Source organism: Nanorana parkeri, unplaced genomic scaffold (assembly GCF_000935625.1).
Source record: "Nanorana parkeri isolate BGI_ZX_2015 unplaced genomic scaffold, ASM93562v1 scaffold280, whole genome shotgun sequence".
NCBI lineage: Eukaryota > Metazoa > Chordata > Amphibia > Anura > Dicroglossidae > Nanorana > Nanorana parkeri.
The window spans coordinates 657,663-677,414 of NW_017306548.1; the positions used below are offsets into that span (position 1 = coordinate 657,663).

A 19,752-nucleotide genomic window follows, 5' to 3' on the forward strand; every position below is an offset into this window, starting at 1 on the left:
ATGCTGGGGCACGCTGTAGAGTGGGAGAGGGAGGTTTGGGGGTAAATTTGAGCAATGCTTGGACATACCCTTTAAGCAGCAATGGTGGATGTTCATTGATGGATAAAGATGAATGCCTAATGTGTTGTGTTGTAGTTCTTTTATTCAAATGTATTGTGGATTATTGTTGGTACATTTGTGACCTGCATGAACGTGGACCTGATCGTGTGCTCTCTTTCTGCAGGTTTCTATCGCTCCAAGAACCAATGCAGCACTGGGGTTTGCTCAGATCTTGCCGAGGGAACAGTATCTGTTCACCAAGGAACAGTTGTGTGAGCGGATGTGTATGGCACTAGGCGGCAGAGTAGCCGAGGTCATCACCTTCAACAAGGCCACAACCGGTATGTGTGCCATTATTTCAAAAGCCAATTTGTCATTCCATGGGAAATGTCATCTGTTAAACTGCTATTTCCCTGGGCTGAAATACTATGACGAGATCATTGCTGTATGAATAAGCCTTAAAGCCTGGAGTTTAATTTGCCAATATTTGGCCATCCCTGGTCGTCGTCCCCCCAATCAACATGCTAATGACATTTTTAAATCTTTTCCATTTTCCTTACTTACCTTGTTTTTAGACACAGTGACCTCATTACTAACCCAGGGACATCTGTGCTCCTCTATGCAATGCAGGCAGATCATGCCGGTTGCCAGCACGGTGCTGTACATAGTTTCCTGAATAAATCACAGCACCCTGCCGCAGTACTCCTCTAAAATGCCCTCAGCTCTGATGCATGCAGTGTTAGGCCAACATCAAAATGCCTTAATGGATGTTAGTTTGGGGGAATGGGCATTCCTAGCCAGGTCTAGGTGAGCCTCAATAATTGAAACATCTCAATTCAGATAAACAGGAGGGACAGGTCAGGCTGTGAAGGCTAGATGATGCTGGATGCCCTCCAGCCAGAAAATGAGGCCAGCTCTACCTGACTTCGAATGGACATTGTGAGAGTCTCACAGTGTGCGGTGTTATGAGAGTAAGCAATTTCAGAACAGGAGAGGAACCGGTACAACTGGGTAAGACTGTAGGGAAGGCCAGAGTTCAGCTTTTTTTATGATTCCTTGCTTATTTCGGATAACACTGGACATTTGCAGTCCACTGGAATTTGATTTTTGAAGATCACCCTAGGACAGGAAGTGAGCCAAAACTACAAGTATTAAATTGGAAAATGGCTTGTTTAAAACAATTCTGTTATGTGATATCAGTTTCTCAAGGTTTTCTGTGACAGATTCGACCTTCTATGCACACAGTATATCTATAGTTAGTTTGTTTTGCACACTTTGCGGAACTTCCAGATCATGTAAGGGCCAAAAGGAAAAGTCCCAGGACAATATACACGCACCACTGATAAATGTGTGATAGGATTTTTCCATAGTGACCAAACGTTGTTCAAGTGTGGGAAAATTGCAGAGTGACCCCTCCCTCAGACACAGATGATCAGTAGATTTAGTCTTTCTTTTCCAGTAATTAGCAGATATGTGAGAACCTTTATGGATTGCTTAGGATCTGTGTGGTATCAGAAATGTGTATCATGTGACTGGCTGCTTATGTTATACAGGAGCTCAAGATGACCTGAGGAAGGTGACTAAGGTGGCTTATGACATGGTGAAACATTACGGCATGGTGGCCAGCATCGGACAAGTGTCATTTCCAGATGGTGAGAAAACCGGCATCGGGAGACGACCATTCAGCCAGGGGCTTCAGGAAATGATGGATTATGTGAGTATCAATGTATTGAGAACACATGAGGACCCCCCCCATTACCCTTTTGTCTGTAATCTGCTGACCTAATTCAGCCACTGAACAATATTTTTGTTAGGTGACCCATGAAAGATTATGTGCACTTGTACCACTCCAGCATTCATGTCCAGGCAGTAGGCACACCGTGTGTAGTCCTGTGATTAGGGCATCCATGCCAGGTACTTGACAGCATTACAATTGTGCACATACTCCAGCCTGCCAACTGGCCAATAAAAGAGCAGCAGCACACCAATGAGATCATCACTTTTCCTCTCTCCTGCGGTTGGCATGTTCCTTTCGGCATATGTGCACCTCAGTACTGCCCGATTGGCTGCTGGTGCTGCGCCTCACCCTTCCAGTCTAAGACCCCATTCACACTGAGCTACATCCAGAAAAGTGCTTTTTTCAGTGTGATTTTGAGCTGAGCGATATTGAGCTACAGTGCACATTTTGTTGCGCTACGTAGCGCGACTTTTCGCAGGGACTTCGTAGCTGCTTCATTGGGCTGTAACAAATCAACAGCGGTCTTGATGTGACATCATTCCTTCCTTCTTATATTTCTGTGCAAAAGTGACACTTCTGTAGCGCGACAATGATCTGCGACTTTAAATTCTATTGGGCCACATCGCACAAAATCCGCCAAAAAATAGGTCATGTTCAAGCTACAGGCGACATTGAGATGTGAACAGCTCCATTGAAATGCATTGGACAAGCTACATTGAGCGACATTGAGCTGATATTTGAGCGATTTTGGAGCTGAATCGCACTACAAAACGCTCAGTGTGAATGGGGTCTAAGTGATGATGTGTTGTGAATTACTGGATGCTGATGTAAAAAAAAAAAATCATCTTCTTACAATGGGTTCATTTAAAAACATACAGTTGGGCAAAAAAGTATTTAGTCAGCCACCAATTGTGCAAGTTCTCCCACTTAAAAAGATGAGTTCGGCCTGTAATTATCTGCAGTTCATTGACTAGGTCCCCCCGTGTGGTCCTGGGATTTTTGCTCACCGTTCTTGTGATCATTTTGACCCCACGGGGTGAGATCTTGCGTGGGTCCCCAGATCGAGGGAGATTATCAGTGGTCTTGTATGTCTTCCATTTTCTAATTATTGCTCCCACAGTTGATTTGTTCACACCAAGCTGCTTGCCTATTGCAGATTCAGTCTTCCCAGCCTGGTGCAGGTCTACAATTTTGTTTCTGGTGTCCTTCGACAGCTCTTTGGTCTTCACCATAGTGGAGTTTGGAGTGTGACTGTTTGAGGTTGTGGACAGGGGGCTTTTATACTGATAACAAGTTCAAACAGGTGCCATTGATACAGGTAATGAGTGCAGGACAGAGGAGCCTCTTAAAGAAGAAGGTACAGGTCTGTGAGAGCCAGAACTCTTGCTTGTTTGTAGGTGACCAAATACTTATTTTCCACCATAATTTGCAAATAAATTTGTTCCAAATCAGCCGATGTGATTTGTCTGGATTTGTTTTCTCATTTTGTCTCTCGTAGTTGAGGTCTACCTATGATGCCAATTACAGGCCGAACTCATCTTTTTAAGTGGGAGAACTTGCACAATTGGTGGCTGACTAAATACTTTTTTGCCCCACTGTATGTAATCATTTTCTTACTGAACACATTACTGAATTAATTGATGCTTTTTTTTGGGAGGGGGGAATTAAGTCACCAGTGGCAGCACCTATGAATGCTTACATATTTCCTTTAAGAGCATCTCTTCAAGCATGCCATCCCTAATCTTTTTCATTTTTCGGTTCAGGAAGCTCAGCAGCTGGTGGCCTCGGCTTACAAGAGCACAGAGAAACTACTGCTGGCTAACAAGGACAAATTACAGCTGGTGAGTGTCAAGTTCTGGTCATGTATCGTGTTTAGGTTTTATTCCTCACTGTCATACATATTAATGGTCTTCAGCAACCGATCCCATTCTGGTTTAAAAATTACTCCCGTTAAATGTAATAGAATTGTTCTATAGAGGTAAAAGGAGCATATAAGTGAATAAAAGCCTTGATCAGAGAGAGCAACCCTTATCGGAGTTCATGGGGAAGCTAGGAAGGGGGTGTCATACGCCCAAGGATGGCATTGATAAAAGTTAGGTTGGTCCTCACGGATCCCATTGCCTGTCAACCAGCTGAGACAGCCTTCTTCTCTGGATAAGTAGGGCCGCACAATAATTATTTTTATTAATCAATTTTTTATTAAATATTTGTATTTTTTTTACTTGGGGAAATATTAGGGGTCTAAACAGACCGCCAATATTTCCCTTTTAAAATAGAAAAAGAGATTGAGAACACAGAGTCCTCAATCTCTTTTTCTGTATCCCCTGTTATCAATGAACAGGAATCGAGTGTTCCTGTTCATTGATAACATTGTTGTTTACTATAACTACAATTATGAATGAATGGGGGTGATGTAGATCACTTCCCATGATGTGCAACTATGTAAAGCGACACTTCAAAATTGTCCGCCCTATATAAATACCAATAATCAATAACTGCAGGCTGAGTGAACTGTGCATGGACCTGTCTGATGTCTAACAATACAGAAGTCTACCTCATTCATACTAAATGCGGCCCTTGGGCCAACCACCGCACAGCAGGGGAATCTTCCAGCAGACCAGGCTGTCTCAGCTAGTTGTCAGCCCATAGAGTCCAAAACACCCCGTTGCCTTTGGAATCAGCCGGTAAAGGGGTTTTTCTTGGGTTCATTTTTTTTCTGTTATAAAGTGAAACTGTTAGTTATTTTCAGGGAAAAGCCCTTCCTAAGAGCGCTCACTACAAAGAGGCTGCTGCTAGTTTGTTTACACAGAAAACCCTCTTCTGTGTGCCTCTCTGAAACTAATTTCAGTTTATTACTAGAGATCTGTCTTCAGCCCCAATTCCCCTGTCCAGTGAAAGTGTCTTTATTGGCCACATAAGCACTTTGACAGGGATACAGCAGTCAGCAGGGCTTGGTCTTGGAATTCAGACCTCTAGTACTAGTTTCAGAGGGGCACATGGATTTGTTTTTTGGGTTTTTCTTTTTTTCCTGAATAACAAAGAAAAAGCCATCTTGCATTGTCCGTTTTCATTTTTAAAATGACTGCAAAGTATAACATTTGATTTAATTGGGCAGTATGGGCTTCTGTCATATTTGTATATGTTTCTTAGAGCTCATTTACACGAGGGCTGAGGCCCATACAGCATGCAGAAGGCCCTTGTTTATGCGCCCGGGCCGGAGGTCACTGGTCTTCTTTGCATCCGCAAGCAGCAGCTTGTTAAAATTTGACAGGCTGATATATGCAGCTGCTAAACAGATCTTCCAAACTCCTGAGTGTGTACATGCATACAGGGATGGATGCAAGGTCCTGGACACAGTCTGTCTGTATCCAGGGCCACGTATCTGTCCCTAATCGCATATGTATGATTGGATGTGTTTGTAGCTGCTCCATGAGTCAGCCTTGATTTTTAACAGGCTGCGGCTGCAAGGAAAACCAGTGATGCCCGGGTGCATAAACAAGGGCCTTCTGCACCCCCTACAGGCCTCATAAATGAGCCCTTATAGCGACCCTGTCCTCTACTCTATTTAAAATGAATATTGGTGCTTTAGAGAAAGGACAAGGTGTCCGCCATCATCTCTCTTGTCTAGAAAACCCCCTCCTGTGCACTGTTTGAGAATACTCTTCCATAAACGTTTCCCCCTGCTCCTCCCCTGACATTTGAGAATACCTGGGTGACCAATGAACATTGTAATTGGGCAGGTTGGGGCTGGTGGATGGGTGGGAATTGGTGCCATAGAGCTTGTAGCCACACCATTGCAGGCAGTTCCAAGGCCAGTTCTCACAACCAATGGGGGAGGGAAAGGGTATTGCTAGCCATTGTCTTTATTACATGATTAGGGAGATACTAGGCAACAGATTATCAAAACTGGCCACACACTTAGCATTTTGTTTCCCTCGTTCAGCCCCAACAAGAAAAAGCACTTTATTACTCCATTTACACTAAACACTGGATGGAGGAATCTCCCATCAGGCTATTGTATTCTGACAAATGATTGGCTGCAGTTACTGTTTGACAATTTATTGGCTTCTTCAACAAAAGTTGATTGACAAATCGTCTATTTTTGAAGTGAATGGTGCCGGCCGGGCCACACAGCTTGGATTTTTAGCTTTCAAATTTAAAAAAACCCAGTATGGCCAGTTTTAGTTGTGATGTCTTGTCTCATTGGGTCCATTGAACAGTACAGACCTGAGAGCAGGCTTACACCATTTTTTTGTGGACCAGGTCTGGTCCGCAAAATGGTGTGAACCTGCCCGCAGTTTCAGTACATTCCAGACCAGACAAAATGAGACCTGCAGTATTTTTTGGGTCTGGTCTGGAACGGACTGCGCTGGTTTGAACAGAGGCCAGGAATAGCATAGCGATACATTTTGGGTCCGGAAACAATCTGGTCTGGAGATGATCTGGTGTGAATAAGTCCTGAAAGCCTCACTCTTTTTTGGGGGGTAATCTGGGGTGCTTATAAATGGGTGTGGCCTATATCAGAGTTTGGGCAAATCGGGAGCTGGGATTCTTTTTTAAGAAATCAGGAGATATGACCTGTCACCATTTTGTGCTAAGACGTTTCATAATTGTTTGTTCTCAGTTGGCCGATGCCCTACTGGAGCGTGAAGTTATTAATTACAGCGACATCGAAGAGCTGATCGGTCCTCCTCCACATGGACCTAAGAAAATTATCGCGCCACAGAGCTGGATTGAGGCCGAGAAGGACAAACAAGACACTGGAGAGGAGGAGCCGCGCAGGCCACCACCTCCAAAAGACCTGGAAAATGACACAAACCTAAGCCCAGTGTGAGAGCTGCGAGGAGGAACCCGGCTTCATACAATGTACTGACCATGTGATCAGAGTCCACCAATAATGGCTGATGCCACAGTAGACTGCTGATTCTTTGCTGTGTATATTCTTGGCCAAATGTAGAACGATCTGACCGATCAATATTGCTAATATTATATAAAAACAAGTTTACCATTAAAATGTTTTCTATTTGTGTTGTAAGATGTGTATATGCTTTTACTTTGTTATACTGAATTATGCTTCTTTTCTCAGTTCTTCTCTTTGCTGCATCCTCCTGGTCCCACCAAGTAGTTTATACTAGGTGCCATAGGTGATCCCTCAAGACATGAAGTCCATATATTAACAGACAAAATGGCTACCAGAAACCATTCTAAAGCCGGCCACTCATGTTACAATCTGATTGCACAATCTTCTTTCTATTCTCTAACACACATATAGTGTGAGGGCCTACTTGAGGGAATATAAATTGAGGGATTCATTGGTAAATCTGAGATTGCACAATCAGATTATGTGGCCAACCTAAAGCTGATCTCTAAACACCTAGATACACAGATATTACATACACTATATTGGCAAAAATATTGGGACGCCGGTCTTTACACGCACATGAACTTTAATGGCGTTCCAGTCTTAGTCCGTAGGGTGCAATATTGGGTTGGCTCCGCTATAACAGCTTCAACTCTTCTGGGAAGGAGTCCACAAGGTTTAGGGGTGTGTCTATGGGAATGTTGGACCATTTGTGAGGTCAGGTACTGATGTTGGAGGAGAAGGCCGGGCTCGCAGTCTCCGCTCTAATGCCTCCCACAGGTGTTCTATCGGGTTGAGGTCAGGACTCTGTGCAGGCCAGTCAAGTTCCTCCACCTCAAACTCCCCCATCCATGTCTTTATGGACCTTGCTTTGTGCACTGGTGCGTGGTCATGTTGGAACAGGAAGGGCCATCCCCAAACTGTTCCCACAAAGTTGGGAGCACATGGAAAACTGAATGGCTCTACAAACATTAAAAAAAAAAATATGCAGAAAGATTCAGCCAGAGCAAAGCAGCACTGCAAAGCCATAGGAAATAGCAGCACATGTATTACTGAAACAAACTCATTGAAAGAAAATGGAGTGGATCCTACTTGTCATCATGTCCATGCATGTGATCATCACAGTACAACCATAGTTTGTGATGATGCAGCTGAGTCACGGTTCTTCTCTGGAGTCACCAGGCCAGGAGGCTAAGCAGGTGTTCAACCTGCCGCCATGATGGAGGAAGCATCCGCACATGGAGAGACCCCAAGAGACCATTTCCTGCACCCCAAAGCTATGGGGGAGGCTTCCCTTATAAGACTGCATTTAGCCACCTGAACAAAGGGAACTTCGCAACAGGAGAGGCTGAACCTGTGCGGCAGGCCAGAAGAAACCGGCAAGGTGAGGGCAAAAAACTCCAACATATCCTTAGTATAACTGGCTTGAGCAGTGAGGACAGAAAAAAGAATGGTGGCCTTGGGAGGCGGGCTTTAATTTATAGTATAACTGGTCCTGTGATTGGGTGGGGGGCGGAGCCATACCCCTTTTGTATGCTGCCATGGATTGGCGTCAGGAAACATTCTTTTGAACACATCCCTCACTAGACTCCACCCCCTCTACTGCTGCCATTATAAAAAAGGCTTCTATGTTTATTGACCTTAAAGGCATAGTCCACCATTTACAAAAAAAAATTCAAAAATGCACACACACTGATGACTGAAAATAAATGTGTATTTATTATTTTTTGCATTGGCGCTTGCAGAGCAACCAACAAGGGCCGAAGATTGTGATTAAAACTTTATCTGGAACAAACTCTATTGGTTTCCCTTAAAGGTTTCCGAAATGGCTAACTTCATGTTCTTGCCACATAGCTTAGCCCTCCTAATACTGATAATTCAGCTCTGTGTGTATGCTTGTGGTTTAAAGCCCGTTTCACACCACAAAGACTGCATTCCAGAGCGTTGGGCCTCTGAAACGCACTGGAACACAAACCGACCGGCTCCCTGTGTTCAGGCGCGGTGCATTTAAAGCCAATGGCACTGCAGCCCCCAACGCATGGTGCATTAATGCCTGCGTTCCGGTCCAGTGCAATCTGCAAAAATGCTGCAGGCACTATTAGACACCTACACGCTAAATCTATACTGGGACATGTTCCTAAACAGCATGAGAGCTGCAAGTTGAACACAGGACAAAAGGGAGTGTAACAACTTGTTTTGGGATCTGATGACTACCTCCTGAAAATGCTCGGTGCCTGGCTTTGTCACTTCGATAAACACTGAGCCAGTAATGCAGAACAAGCATGCAGTGGGTGAGACTGGAGAAAACAAGCTTTCATTCTGTATGTCTCAGTCAGGGGCTCAAGGTGCCGAAACAGGTCCCTCACAGTACTAAGCAGGGGGGATCTCCCGAAGAGAAACCCCCCTCCTGGGTGGGAGGAGACAGAGAAAAGCAGAGAACTACAGGAGGCTGCTAGTATTACCATTGGTGTTCAGAGGACACTTTCCTAAAGCTGTACCCCGCACCACTCGCTCGCTCTGACTGTCCCCTCTGCAGGGCAGGAGATCACGTCAGGCAGGAGATCACGGGACGTTGGGAGCTGCCAACACAGAGGAAGACTGATATGCTTAATTTTTCCAGACACACAGCACCACAAAGCACAGCAATTCCTTATTGCGAAGAGGCGCGGCATGGTTTTGTTAGGGCGCCATTTTAAATAATGGTGTCGCTACATCGCACTGCAAGTCGCACTCATGGTTTGTTGCGGTAGCCTTTTAATCCAGATTGAATGACAGGTTCTCTTTAGTGATATATGTCTTAGCATAGCTTCTGACATTTCAAAATAATTAGGAGGGTCACCTAGGAGGAAGCATGCTCACCACCAGACACATGGCGGTGTGTACAAAAGTGTCTTAGCTTCAGGAGGAAGTCAACAACACTTTTGTCGGAGCATGTCTCCTTTAAGCTGCCCAGTTGTCATATTTTGTCTACTGCTTACATTGCATTAGCTTGCACAGGGGGACTGCGTACGAAGCCCGCCCATGTTTACTGCTGGCACGTTTCACGCCGCAACTCCGGGCGGAAGTAAACCTTTTCCTCTGCACATCGCTGATTGGCTGAACCGATCCCTCGCTCTGAATTGGCCTGAGTCGCTGATATCCCATAATGCAGCGCGAAGCTTCTGCCTTTTCTTTTCGGCCATTTCCCCCCCGTAGAGGTATGTTGGAGAGATTCTCGGCCTTATTCGGAGTTATCCGCCTCCATCCTTCTCCTACGTTGCTCTTACCGGGAAGGTGTCGCTGGGGTGTTGACGCCGGCTCTCCTGGGAGGGTTTAATTTTGGGGATTGGCTCGGGTTTGATGTGTTTGTGGAAGGTTCCCCGGTACCATGGAGCTGCTGGCCGGCAGTGTGGTGTATGGCTTGTGCAATGGGAGCCGGGGCGGGTATGGCAAATGTGCTTTGACAGCTACTATGGGGCCCCGGAGGTCGTGTGGGGCCCCAGTCACAGGGAATGTGTATCCTTCTTCATGTATGTATGTATTTATATTGAAGGCCTAAATATGTTAGTCTTAGTTCCTAGCCTGAGAGCCCAGGTCCATCTGTCCCCCTTTCCTCCACAATAGTCCATGTCCTAATCTGCCCATGCACGATGCAATCTGCAGCTGCAATCCCTCTTAAAGGGGAAGTAAGCTCTACATAGCCACCGTAATCCCTTGTTATAGTCGGCCCCATACTGATCTATCTTCTTCCCCATGCTGGTATATTGCTGTGTTACGGATATTTGCAATGTTGCCTGTGCTTGCTTGCTCTCATTCTCGGCTTCCATAGCCATGCTAAGGCCAGTAGGGCCCCTTGGCAATATGATGTGACCTATCTCCAGCATGGCACTCTTCTTGGTTTCACTGGGCACACGCTAAAGTGGGCTGCGCATGTGCAAGGTCTTAGGATGATGTCCTATGAGGGTGTTTTTGAGAGTTTTGGGTAGGAAGGCTTTGAAGACAGTGCCGGCTTTACTGGGGGAGTGGGGAGGCCAACATTGAAACACTATGTTCTAGCCAATACGTGTTCAATGCGGCCTGTCGTGATATCGGCGGCTTGTCAAAGCTCAGGTTCCCCTCTTGTGTATGACAACATCTGACTTCTCAAAGTGAGCAAAGTCTTGGAGCAGAACCTCTTGTTTGGGAGCATGCGTTGCTTCCATGGTCAGTAGCTGCTTTCTCAGCTGTGACAGGTACCAGCATTCTGGCCGGGTCCCATGAAGTGGTCTTATTTTGTTTTGCTGTGGGCCGCATCAATATCTGGTGCGACATTCATAGCTGTGCAGATATTTTCCTTCGTAAATGGTAGGGATGCACAGATACCGTTTTTTTTGTAAAGTACCAATATTCTTTTTTTCGGTACTCGCCGATACTGGAAGCCAGGCGGCGTGTAATGACTCCCTGCTGGAAAGCAGTCTCCATGCTCCATTACTAGGTGATGAGGAAGCATGGAGCTGGCTTCCTTATGTTCAAGCTTCCCGACCAATCAGGATCCCGGGTGGTGAGTCATTACATGGTGGCCGGCTTCCTGATTGGCCAGAAAGCCGGATCCATGCTTCTTTCGTCACCAGGTGACTGAGCATGGAGCCGGCTTTCTGGCCAATCAAGAAGCCAGCTCCCTGGTGACGAGGGAGCGTGTGGCCAGCTTCCCGGCCAATCAGGAAGCCGGGCACTGTGTAATGACCCTCCACCTGTCTTCCTGATACCAGAAGATCCGGTATCGGGATAGGCATCAGGAGCATTTGGACGCGTAAGAGTACTCGCCCAAATACAAGGTACGGATACTAGTCCCGGAGCATCCCTAGTAAATGGCTCTGGAATAGGTCAGTTTTGGTTACCTTTGCCGCCATTAATAGTCCTATTAATGAATTTCTGTTTTTCCTTCCTCAGGGATTAAGCAGCCATGGCCCCCAGCAGGAATGGCATGATCTTGAAGCCTCATTTCCACAAGGACTGGCAGAGACGAGTGGCCACTTGGTTTAACCAGCCCGCCAGGAAGATCCGCAGGCAAGTCCTATTTTCTTTTGTATAATTGATGATTTGTGCAAGGTGTCTTCCTGCAGCCGGTGATGACAACTTCTCCGGAATCTCTGCTTGTCTGTGATGATTCTATATTTGAACCCTTTTCCAGCTGATGGCTGCAGGACCTTGCTTGTACCGAGCCTTTAGTTATAATGTATATAATTCTCCCTGTACGTTGCAATGGTCAGTGTGAGCGAAAACTTTCAGATAAAAGGTGTTGGTCAGGAGGCCAGTATTTCCATAAGGGGAGGTCTGCGGTCGCTCAGGTTTCCTTTAAATGGTATGCTTGGTCAACCTTATTATTCTGCTTCTTAGTAAATGTAAGCCATGTGATGACAATTTCTCCGGAATCTCTGAACATCTGTGACGATTCCCTTGAACCCCTTTATTCTGATGGCTGCCTGACACTTGTTTTAGTTTATTTTTATATCCTTGTATCCGGTTTCATAAAACGTGTCTGGTTCCCCTGCAGGCTGCTGGCATCAACAAGAAAGTTGCCCGCACCATTGGCATCGCTGTGGACAAACGCCGTCGTAACAAGTCTACAGAATCCCTGCAGACCAATGTGCAAAGGCTGAAGGAGTACCGCTCCAAACTGATCATCTTCCCACGCAAACCCTCCGCTCCTAAGAAGGGAGACAGCTCTGTAAGTAATGGACAGGTCATGGCTTGTCACCTATGTTCTCTTAAAGTAACCAGTGCTTTCCCCTGCCGCTCTCTTTATATGCTGGGAGCTGGAGATCTTAGTCATGCTGCATATATTAGAGTTGCGGTTAGGTAGTTGAATGGTACACAAAGATTGGTGAGAGTTAGATGTGGCACAGCTGAAACTTGTGGTTATATAGCCGCACATGAGAATTCGTTTTAGCTTACTGGCTCAATCAGATGAACTGCGTAGTGGAGTCCGGCAGAACTGGTCATTGACCTCATAGAAAACCATAAAATGTGATCAATGCAAATGCAGGAGTTTTATCATTGTGGTGTTTTGACTGCTGTAATCAGACATTCACGTTTTATAAATGGGGGTTATTTATACAGTCAGATGATGACCCTTTCTATGGAATCTCTGTATTCCCGTGATGACTTTTGAACCCTTCTTTCTGATGACTGTATATTGGCCCTATATTGTCCTGTATGTGCAGTGAAATGAAGTATACAGATCTGTTCTGTTCAACTTTGTTTTTTGTTTTTTTTAGGCTGAAGAGTTGAAGATGGCCACCCAGCTGAAGGGCACTATCATGCCAATCCGCCAAGTAAGTTCTGTAAAAATAGATATTTGGGTGCATGTAGCTCCCCATCTTTAGCCCACTTATTTTTTTTTTTCAAGAGAATAACTTGACTTGGGATTCTTCAATAAGTATACTTTCAAACTTTTGCCCTCTCCAGATGTGTTCTTGCCTTGATTCCACGGTCTCCGGTATTTGACTGTGCATACCGAAAAACTGTGTGCTTGGCCACGCCTGTGTAGTAGCTTTCTATAGACTTCTATAAGGCCATGTCCCGAGTCTCTGGCCTTGGCACACTGAGTCATAGAAATAAGATTTTCTTTATAAAATCTTGGGATTAAGTTTAGTATGTGTTGGCAGAGAGGGTAGTTTAGGTCCACAGAAGACAAAAGTGCACTTATTCTTTGAATAACATCATTGACTTATTGTCCTTTCTTTCGGTAGTGCTATACGTTGTTTCATTTGCATATTATTAGACTTATTACCCACATAATTTGCATTCCTACCGTGTTTCCCCCGAATATAAGACAGTCTTATATTTTTTTTAGGCTCAAAAAACATACTATGTGTTTTTTTTTTTTTTAAATGTACAACAATCCACACTTATTCATGTAGAAAAATATGGTAATCAGGGGTGAGTACCTTTCCAAGAGCAATTTGCTAACCAATCACTGGCCAGAATGAGCGAAGCGCACTTTCACCATCGATTCCTCACAGACGGAGTGCATTTGATATCACTCCACCTGTGACAGGAGCCGACGCTATAGAGGAAGCATCTGCTTATGCGGCTCTGCTCCCTCCGGTTCCGCCTCGCTTCCTCTAGCGCTGGCTTCGTTGGCACCGCTGATTCTCTCCCGCAGCTCTTCAAGTTCCCCTTATGCCACTATCGGCCCTGCGAATGGTCACAACCAGGTCTTGTTTTCGGGGGAAACAGGGTAATACGACTTGATATTATTCACTGTTGAAAATGTTGCACTGCACCCTCAGATTTTTTTTTTTTGTCCATTGCTGTTGTTTGTCAACATGCACCACCAATTGATGTGCGTCTTTGAGGTCTCGAATTACATACACAGTGAACAAGTCCAGAGCTTGTGGTTGGGTAGCCCAGAATGCACCCAATCACTTTATTAGTTCACAACTCTGCCCTGTGCTCTTAAGAATAATTCTGTCACCAGCAAAGGGGTGTGGGGGCATTTATTGGATCAGACTGACAATTCCTACCCTTTTTCTTTGCCGCCTCAACTGTAATTGTCAGCCGGGAGGTGGCAGTGTGTTGCTGTAAAAAGGGACTTATCTTGTATAAAGCTTCATAGAAGTTGCTTTGCTTTTTGTTATGAAATGTACACTGGGCTCACCTGCACAGTGTCATCTAGGCAAAGCATATTGCACCCAACTCTCCTTTTGTTAGTGATTTATTGATCATCTGTGCTTATGTTTCTCATGACTACCAATCAGATTTTAAACCTGATATCACACATACACCCCATATAAGGATCTCTAAAAACTGGGTGCCCTTTCTGGTTGCGGTAGAATTATGGAGTAGCAGCATTTTGCTGGATAGCACTAGCAGTCCAATGATTATTTTTCATGGTGGTTCTTTAATTGGGGATCAGGTCTGGTTCTCAAGGCTTCCTAGCAATGTACGATATAGTGACTGCATGAGTTAGTGAATTTTAATACTAACATTCATGGTTAGGGACCTTAAGTGGAGTGCTATTGGTTTAATATGCCTGTGGCTGGACTGATACTCATGCATACTTTTTTTTTTTGCTTTTTAGACTTTCAAGAAAGAAAAGGCAAGAATTATCTCAGAAGACAAGAAGAACTTCAAAGCTTTCGCCAGTTTGCGTATGGCACGCACCAACGCACGCTTCTTTGGCATCCGTGCAAAGAGAGCCAAGGAAGCTGCAGAACAGGAAGTGGACAAGAAAAAGTTAAACTATCCCTGGAACTTTTTTAATAGGTGGGCATTCCTAGCCAGGTGTAGGTGAGCCTCCATGATTAAAACATCTCAATTCAGATAAACAGGAGGGGACAGGACAGGCTGGTGGAGGCTAGATGATGCTCACAAAGATTGGTGAGAGTTGGATGTGCCACAGCTGCAACTTGTGGTTATATAGCCGCACATGAGAATTCGTTTTAGCTTACAGGCTCAATCAGGTGAACTGCGTAGTGGAGTCCGGCAGGACCGGTCATTGACCTCATAGAAAACCATAAAATGTGAACAGATGCAAATGCAGGAGTTTTTTTTTTTCCTTGTGGTGTTTTGACTGCTGGAATCAGACATTTATGTTTTATAAATGGGGGTTATTTATACAGTCAGATGATGACCCTTTCTATGGAATCTCTGTATTCCCGTGATGACTTTTGAACCCTTCTTTCTGATGACTGTATATTGGCCCTATATTGTCCTGTATGTGCAGTGAATGAAGTATACAGATGCCTGACTTCTAATGGACATTGTGAGTCTAACAGTGTGCAGTGATATCAGAGGAAGCAATTTAAGTCGAGGAGAGGAGGCGGTGAGGCGGTAAAACTGGGTAAGACTGTAGGCAAGGCCAGGGTTCAGCTTTTTCATGATTCCTTGCTTATTTTGGATAACACTGGACATTTGCACAAAGATTGGGCCGTTTGGCTTGAATCCAGATTTGTAAAGATGACATTCTAGATCATCTGTGTACATAGCCCATGCCAGTGTTTTGTGGAGAGTGAGTGCTAACTGGGATGGTCTGTCCTCTATAGTCACATGATCATATTGCGATAAGGAACCTTTTCATCTGCTTGGTATCTCTTGACACATGTGCCTTTGAAATTATTTTTACCAACGATGGGACTCTTTAGGACAGCACTGGGGCTGCTTATAAGCTATGTGCAGGTTTTTGAGAAAAGCAGGAAGTTGGTTACAAGAGCAGGAGGATGAGAATTCTGGGAAAACCCATCTGTTAACTGTTGCTATTTTGGCCAGACAAGAAATCACAGAAAAGGGAGTTAAGGATTGGTTGTAGGTTAAAAAATAAAAGTTCACTTTATTAAGGTGTATCTAAACTCAATAAAAAAACATATTTTAGCAGTTTTCCTGTCCTTAGATGTATTCTTTTTTTTTTCCCCCTCCTTTACCTGGTGGTCTTGCCAGTAACACGCTTCCTTTCCTAGGGTGACAACGCTCTCTCGCTGTACTGTATCTGTCACCCTAGGACAGGAAGTGAGTCAAAACTACAAGTATTAAATTGGAAAATAGCTTGTTTAAAAAAAAATGTGATATCAGTTGCTCAAGGTTTTCTGTGACAGATTCGACCTATGTATATATCTATATAGCAGGAATGTGCGGTCAGGGGAGGCAGTTGAGACAGAGCCTCGCCTATTATTATGGAGGAAAAGCGGTCAACTTCAAGTCCCCACTGTGTAAGCTGTCATGGAAGGAGCGCTGCTTGTTAATTACAGGCAGCGCTGCATCCGGCTTTTGACAGGTAGTTGGGTTACACAGCAGCGGGCTTCCCCACTGCTTGTGTAACCTAACCTAGTAAGGCAGGAGCTGTCACAGCCTCTACTCTGTTAGAGGCATGAGCTCTGTGGATGGCTTGGACCAATGGCAAAGTGCCATTGGTCCAAGCTGTCCAATAAAAAAAAAAAACCCCACTGAGGCCATCGATCTTGATGCCTCAGCAGTGAGGGGCAGAGAGGCTCCTCCCTGTCTCCCTTCTTCCACACACAGCTTGGTTGAAGCCAGCGGCTTCAGGAAATGATGGATTATGTGAGTATCAATGAATTGAGAACACATGAGGAACCCCCCAATTACCCTTTTGTCTGTAATCTGCTGACCTAATTCAGCTGCTGAACAATATTTTTGTCAGGCGATCCATGAAAGATTATGTGCACTTGTACCACTCGATCATTCATGTCCAGGCAGTAGGCACACCGTGTGTAGTCCTGTGATTAGGGCATCCATGCCAGGTACTTGACAGCATTACAATTGTGCACATACTCCAGCCTGCCAACTGGCCAATAAAAGAGCAGCAGCACACCAATGAGATCATCACTTTTCCTCTCTCCTGCGGTTGGCATGTTCCTTTCGGCATATGTGCACCTCAGTACTGCCCGATTGGCTGCTGGTGCTGCGCCTCACCCTTCCAGTCTAAGTGCTGCTGTGTTGTGGATTACTGGATGCTAATTTAAAAAAAACATCTTACAATGGGTAAATTTAAAAACATATGTAATGATTTTCTTAGTGAATTAATTGAAACTTTTCTTTTTTTTTTATATCCATGTTTTAGTTCAGCTGTAAGTCAGTTTAGAGAACGGCTTCCAATAATGAGCAAAGGGATGACCTCCTCAGTGTGATGCTGCTCATTTACTATCTAATCAGCAGGCTTGGGTAGTGTTTTTTGACCAAGCTGTACTTCTGTGACCACATAGGTCAACGATTGGCTAATACCGCCTGGAAAACGGCAAAGTGAAGATCCCATCCTAATCCTGCATCATTGCTTAGTGAGTCACTTAGCTGGAGCAAAAAGGAAGGATGGAAATTATCAGGGTTATTCACTAAAGGGTGAAGAGTTTGGAGAAGGGAGGAGAAGTGAACAATCTAGGACAACATAGCTGATATGGAAAAATTCTCCAATTCAGCTCATTTTCCAGTTCAGCTATGTTGTCCTAGATTGTTCACTCCTCCTGCCTTCTCCAAACTCTTCACCCTTTTGTGAATAGCCCTGTAAGTCACCAGTGGCAGCAGCTATGAATGCTTATTTCCTTTAAGAGCATCTCTTCAAGCATGCTATTCCTAATGACCATTCTGAGCCTGATGAATGGGGCCACTTGAGGCCCCGAAAGCGCTTGTATTGAATGGCCATGTGTCATGAAATGGACTTTTGCTAATTACTCTTGCTTCGTGCTGGTGACATTTCTTCTGTGTTACTCACGGTGCTGCCCGTGGTCACTACAAGAACCCACCTGTTTTCACGTGTTTCTCTGATGTTCCGGTAAGGAGTGCAGCAAGCCTTCTGGGTTTTAAGCCCTGAAAGCCTCCCTCTTTTTTGGGGGGTAATTTTTTTTTTGAACGTCAGAAGGGGAGGTGCTTATAAATGGGTGTGGCCTATATCAGAGTTTGGGCAAATCGGGAGCTGGGATTCTTTTTTAAGAAATCAGGAGATATGACCTGTCAACATTTTGTGCTAAGACGTTTCATAATTGTTTGTTGTTAGTTGGCCGATGCCCTACTGGAGCGTGAAGTCATTAATTACAGCGACATCGAAGAGCTGATCGGTCCTCCTCCACATGGACCTAAGAAAATTATCGCGCCACAGAGCTGGATTGAGGCCGAGAAGGACAAACAAGACTGGAGAGGAGGAGCCGCGCAGGCCACCACCTCCAAAAGACCTGGAAAATGACACAAACCTGAGCCCAGTGTGAGAGCTGCGAGGAGGAACCCGGCTTCATACCATGTACTGACCATGTGATCAGAGTCCACCAATAATGGCTGATGCCACAGTAGACTGCTGATTCTTTGGCCAAATGTAGAACGATCTGACCAATATTGCTAATATTATATAAAAACAAGTTTACCATTAAAATGTTTTCTATTTGTGTTGTAAGATGTGTATATGCTTTTACTTTGTTATACTGAATTATGCTTCTTTTCTCAGTTCTTCTCTTTGCTGCATCCTCCTGGTCCCACCAAGTAGTTTATACTAGGTGCCATAGGTGATCCCTCAAGACATGGAGTCCATATATTAACAGGCAAAATGGCTACCAAAAACCATTCTAAAGCCGGCCACTCATGTTACAATCTTCTTTCTATTCTATTCTCACAATCTTCTTTCTATTCTCTAACATACATATAGTGTGAGGGCCTACTTGAGGGAATATTAATTGAGTGATGCATTGGTATAGCTGAGATTGTGGCCAACCTAAAACTGATCTCTCAAAACCTAGAAACACAAATATTACATACACTATATTGCCACAAGTATTGGGACATCTATTATGACATTCAACATGGGGGGAGCTGAAAGAAAGCCTCTGACACCCCCGGAAGCATCAGAACTGCATTATAGAAGCCTTATTTGCAGTACACCATAAGCACAACATAAAAGAAAAGAGCCTGCCACAACTATTGTATCACGGGTAGCATTATTAAACATCTTCGTACACAGGGTTGTGACAGTGACTCCATCTGTAGAAAACCTACATACTAAATTTATTACACGTGTGTATCTCTCTCTCTCTCTCTCTCTCTCTCTCTCATATATATATATATATTTATTTATATATATATTTAGAATGAAATACACACACACTATATTGCCAAAGTATTGGGACGCTGGCCTTTACACGCACATGAACTTTAATGGCATCCCACAGCTTCAACTCTTCTGGGGAGACGTCCACAAGGTTAAGGGGTGTGTCTATGGGAATGTTGGACCATTTGTGAGGTCAGGTACTGATGTTGGAGGAGAAGGCCGGGCTCGCAGTCTCCGCTCTAATTCCTCCCAAAGGTGTTCTATCGGGTTGAGGTCAGGACTCTGTGCAGGACAGTCAAGTTCTTCCAGTCCAACCTCTCATCCATGTCTTTATGGACCTTGCTTTGTGCACAGGTGCGCAGCCATGTTGGAACAGGAAGGGGCCATCACCAAACTCCTCCCACACAGTGGGGAGCATGAAATTGTCCGAAATGTCTTGGTATGCCGATTCCTTAACAGTGTCCTTCACTGGAACGAAGGGGCCAAGCCCAACCCCTGAAAAACAACCCCACACCATAATCCCCCCTCCACCAAACTACACTTGGCACAATGCAGTCAGGCAATTACCGTTCTGGGAACCACCAAACCCAGACACGTCCATCGGATTGCCAG

At 44.7% G+C, this 19,752-nt stretch overlaps 1 protein-coding gene and 1 pseudogene across 1 annotated transcript in view; both read left to right on the forward strand.

Annotated features, from left to right (window-relative positions):
* Positions 1-6,702, forward strand: part of SPG7 (SPG7, paraplegin matrix AAA peptidase subunit) — a 28,050-nt gene extending 21,348 nt beyond the window's left edge. Inside the window, exons 14-17 of the mRNA XM_018557314.1 lie at positions 224-380; positions 1,593-1,753; positions 3,541-3,618; positions 6,402-6,702. Coding sequence (XP_018412816.1) covers positions 224-380; positions 1,593-1,753; positions 3,541-3,618; positions 6,402-6,611 — 606 coding nt within the window. The 3' untranslated portion in view covers positions 6,612-6,702. The remainder of the gene's footprint in view (positions 1-223; positions 381-1,592; positions 1,754-3,540; positions 3,619-6,401) is intronic.
* A 4,819-nt stretch (positions 6,703-11,521) lies between these two features.
* On the forward strand, positions 11,522-18,288 carry LOC108787702 (annotated as a pseudogene).
* Positions 18,289-19,752: the final 1,464 nt, after the last annotated feature.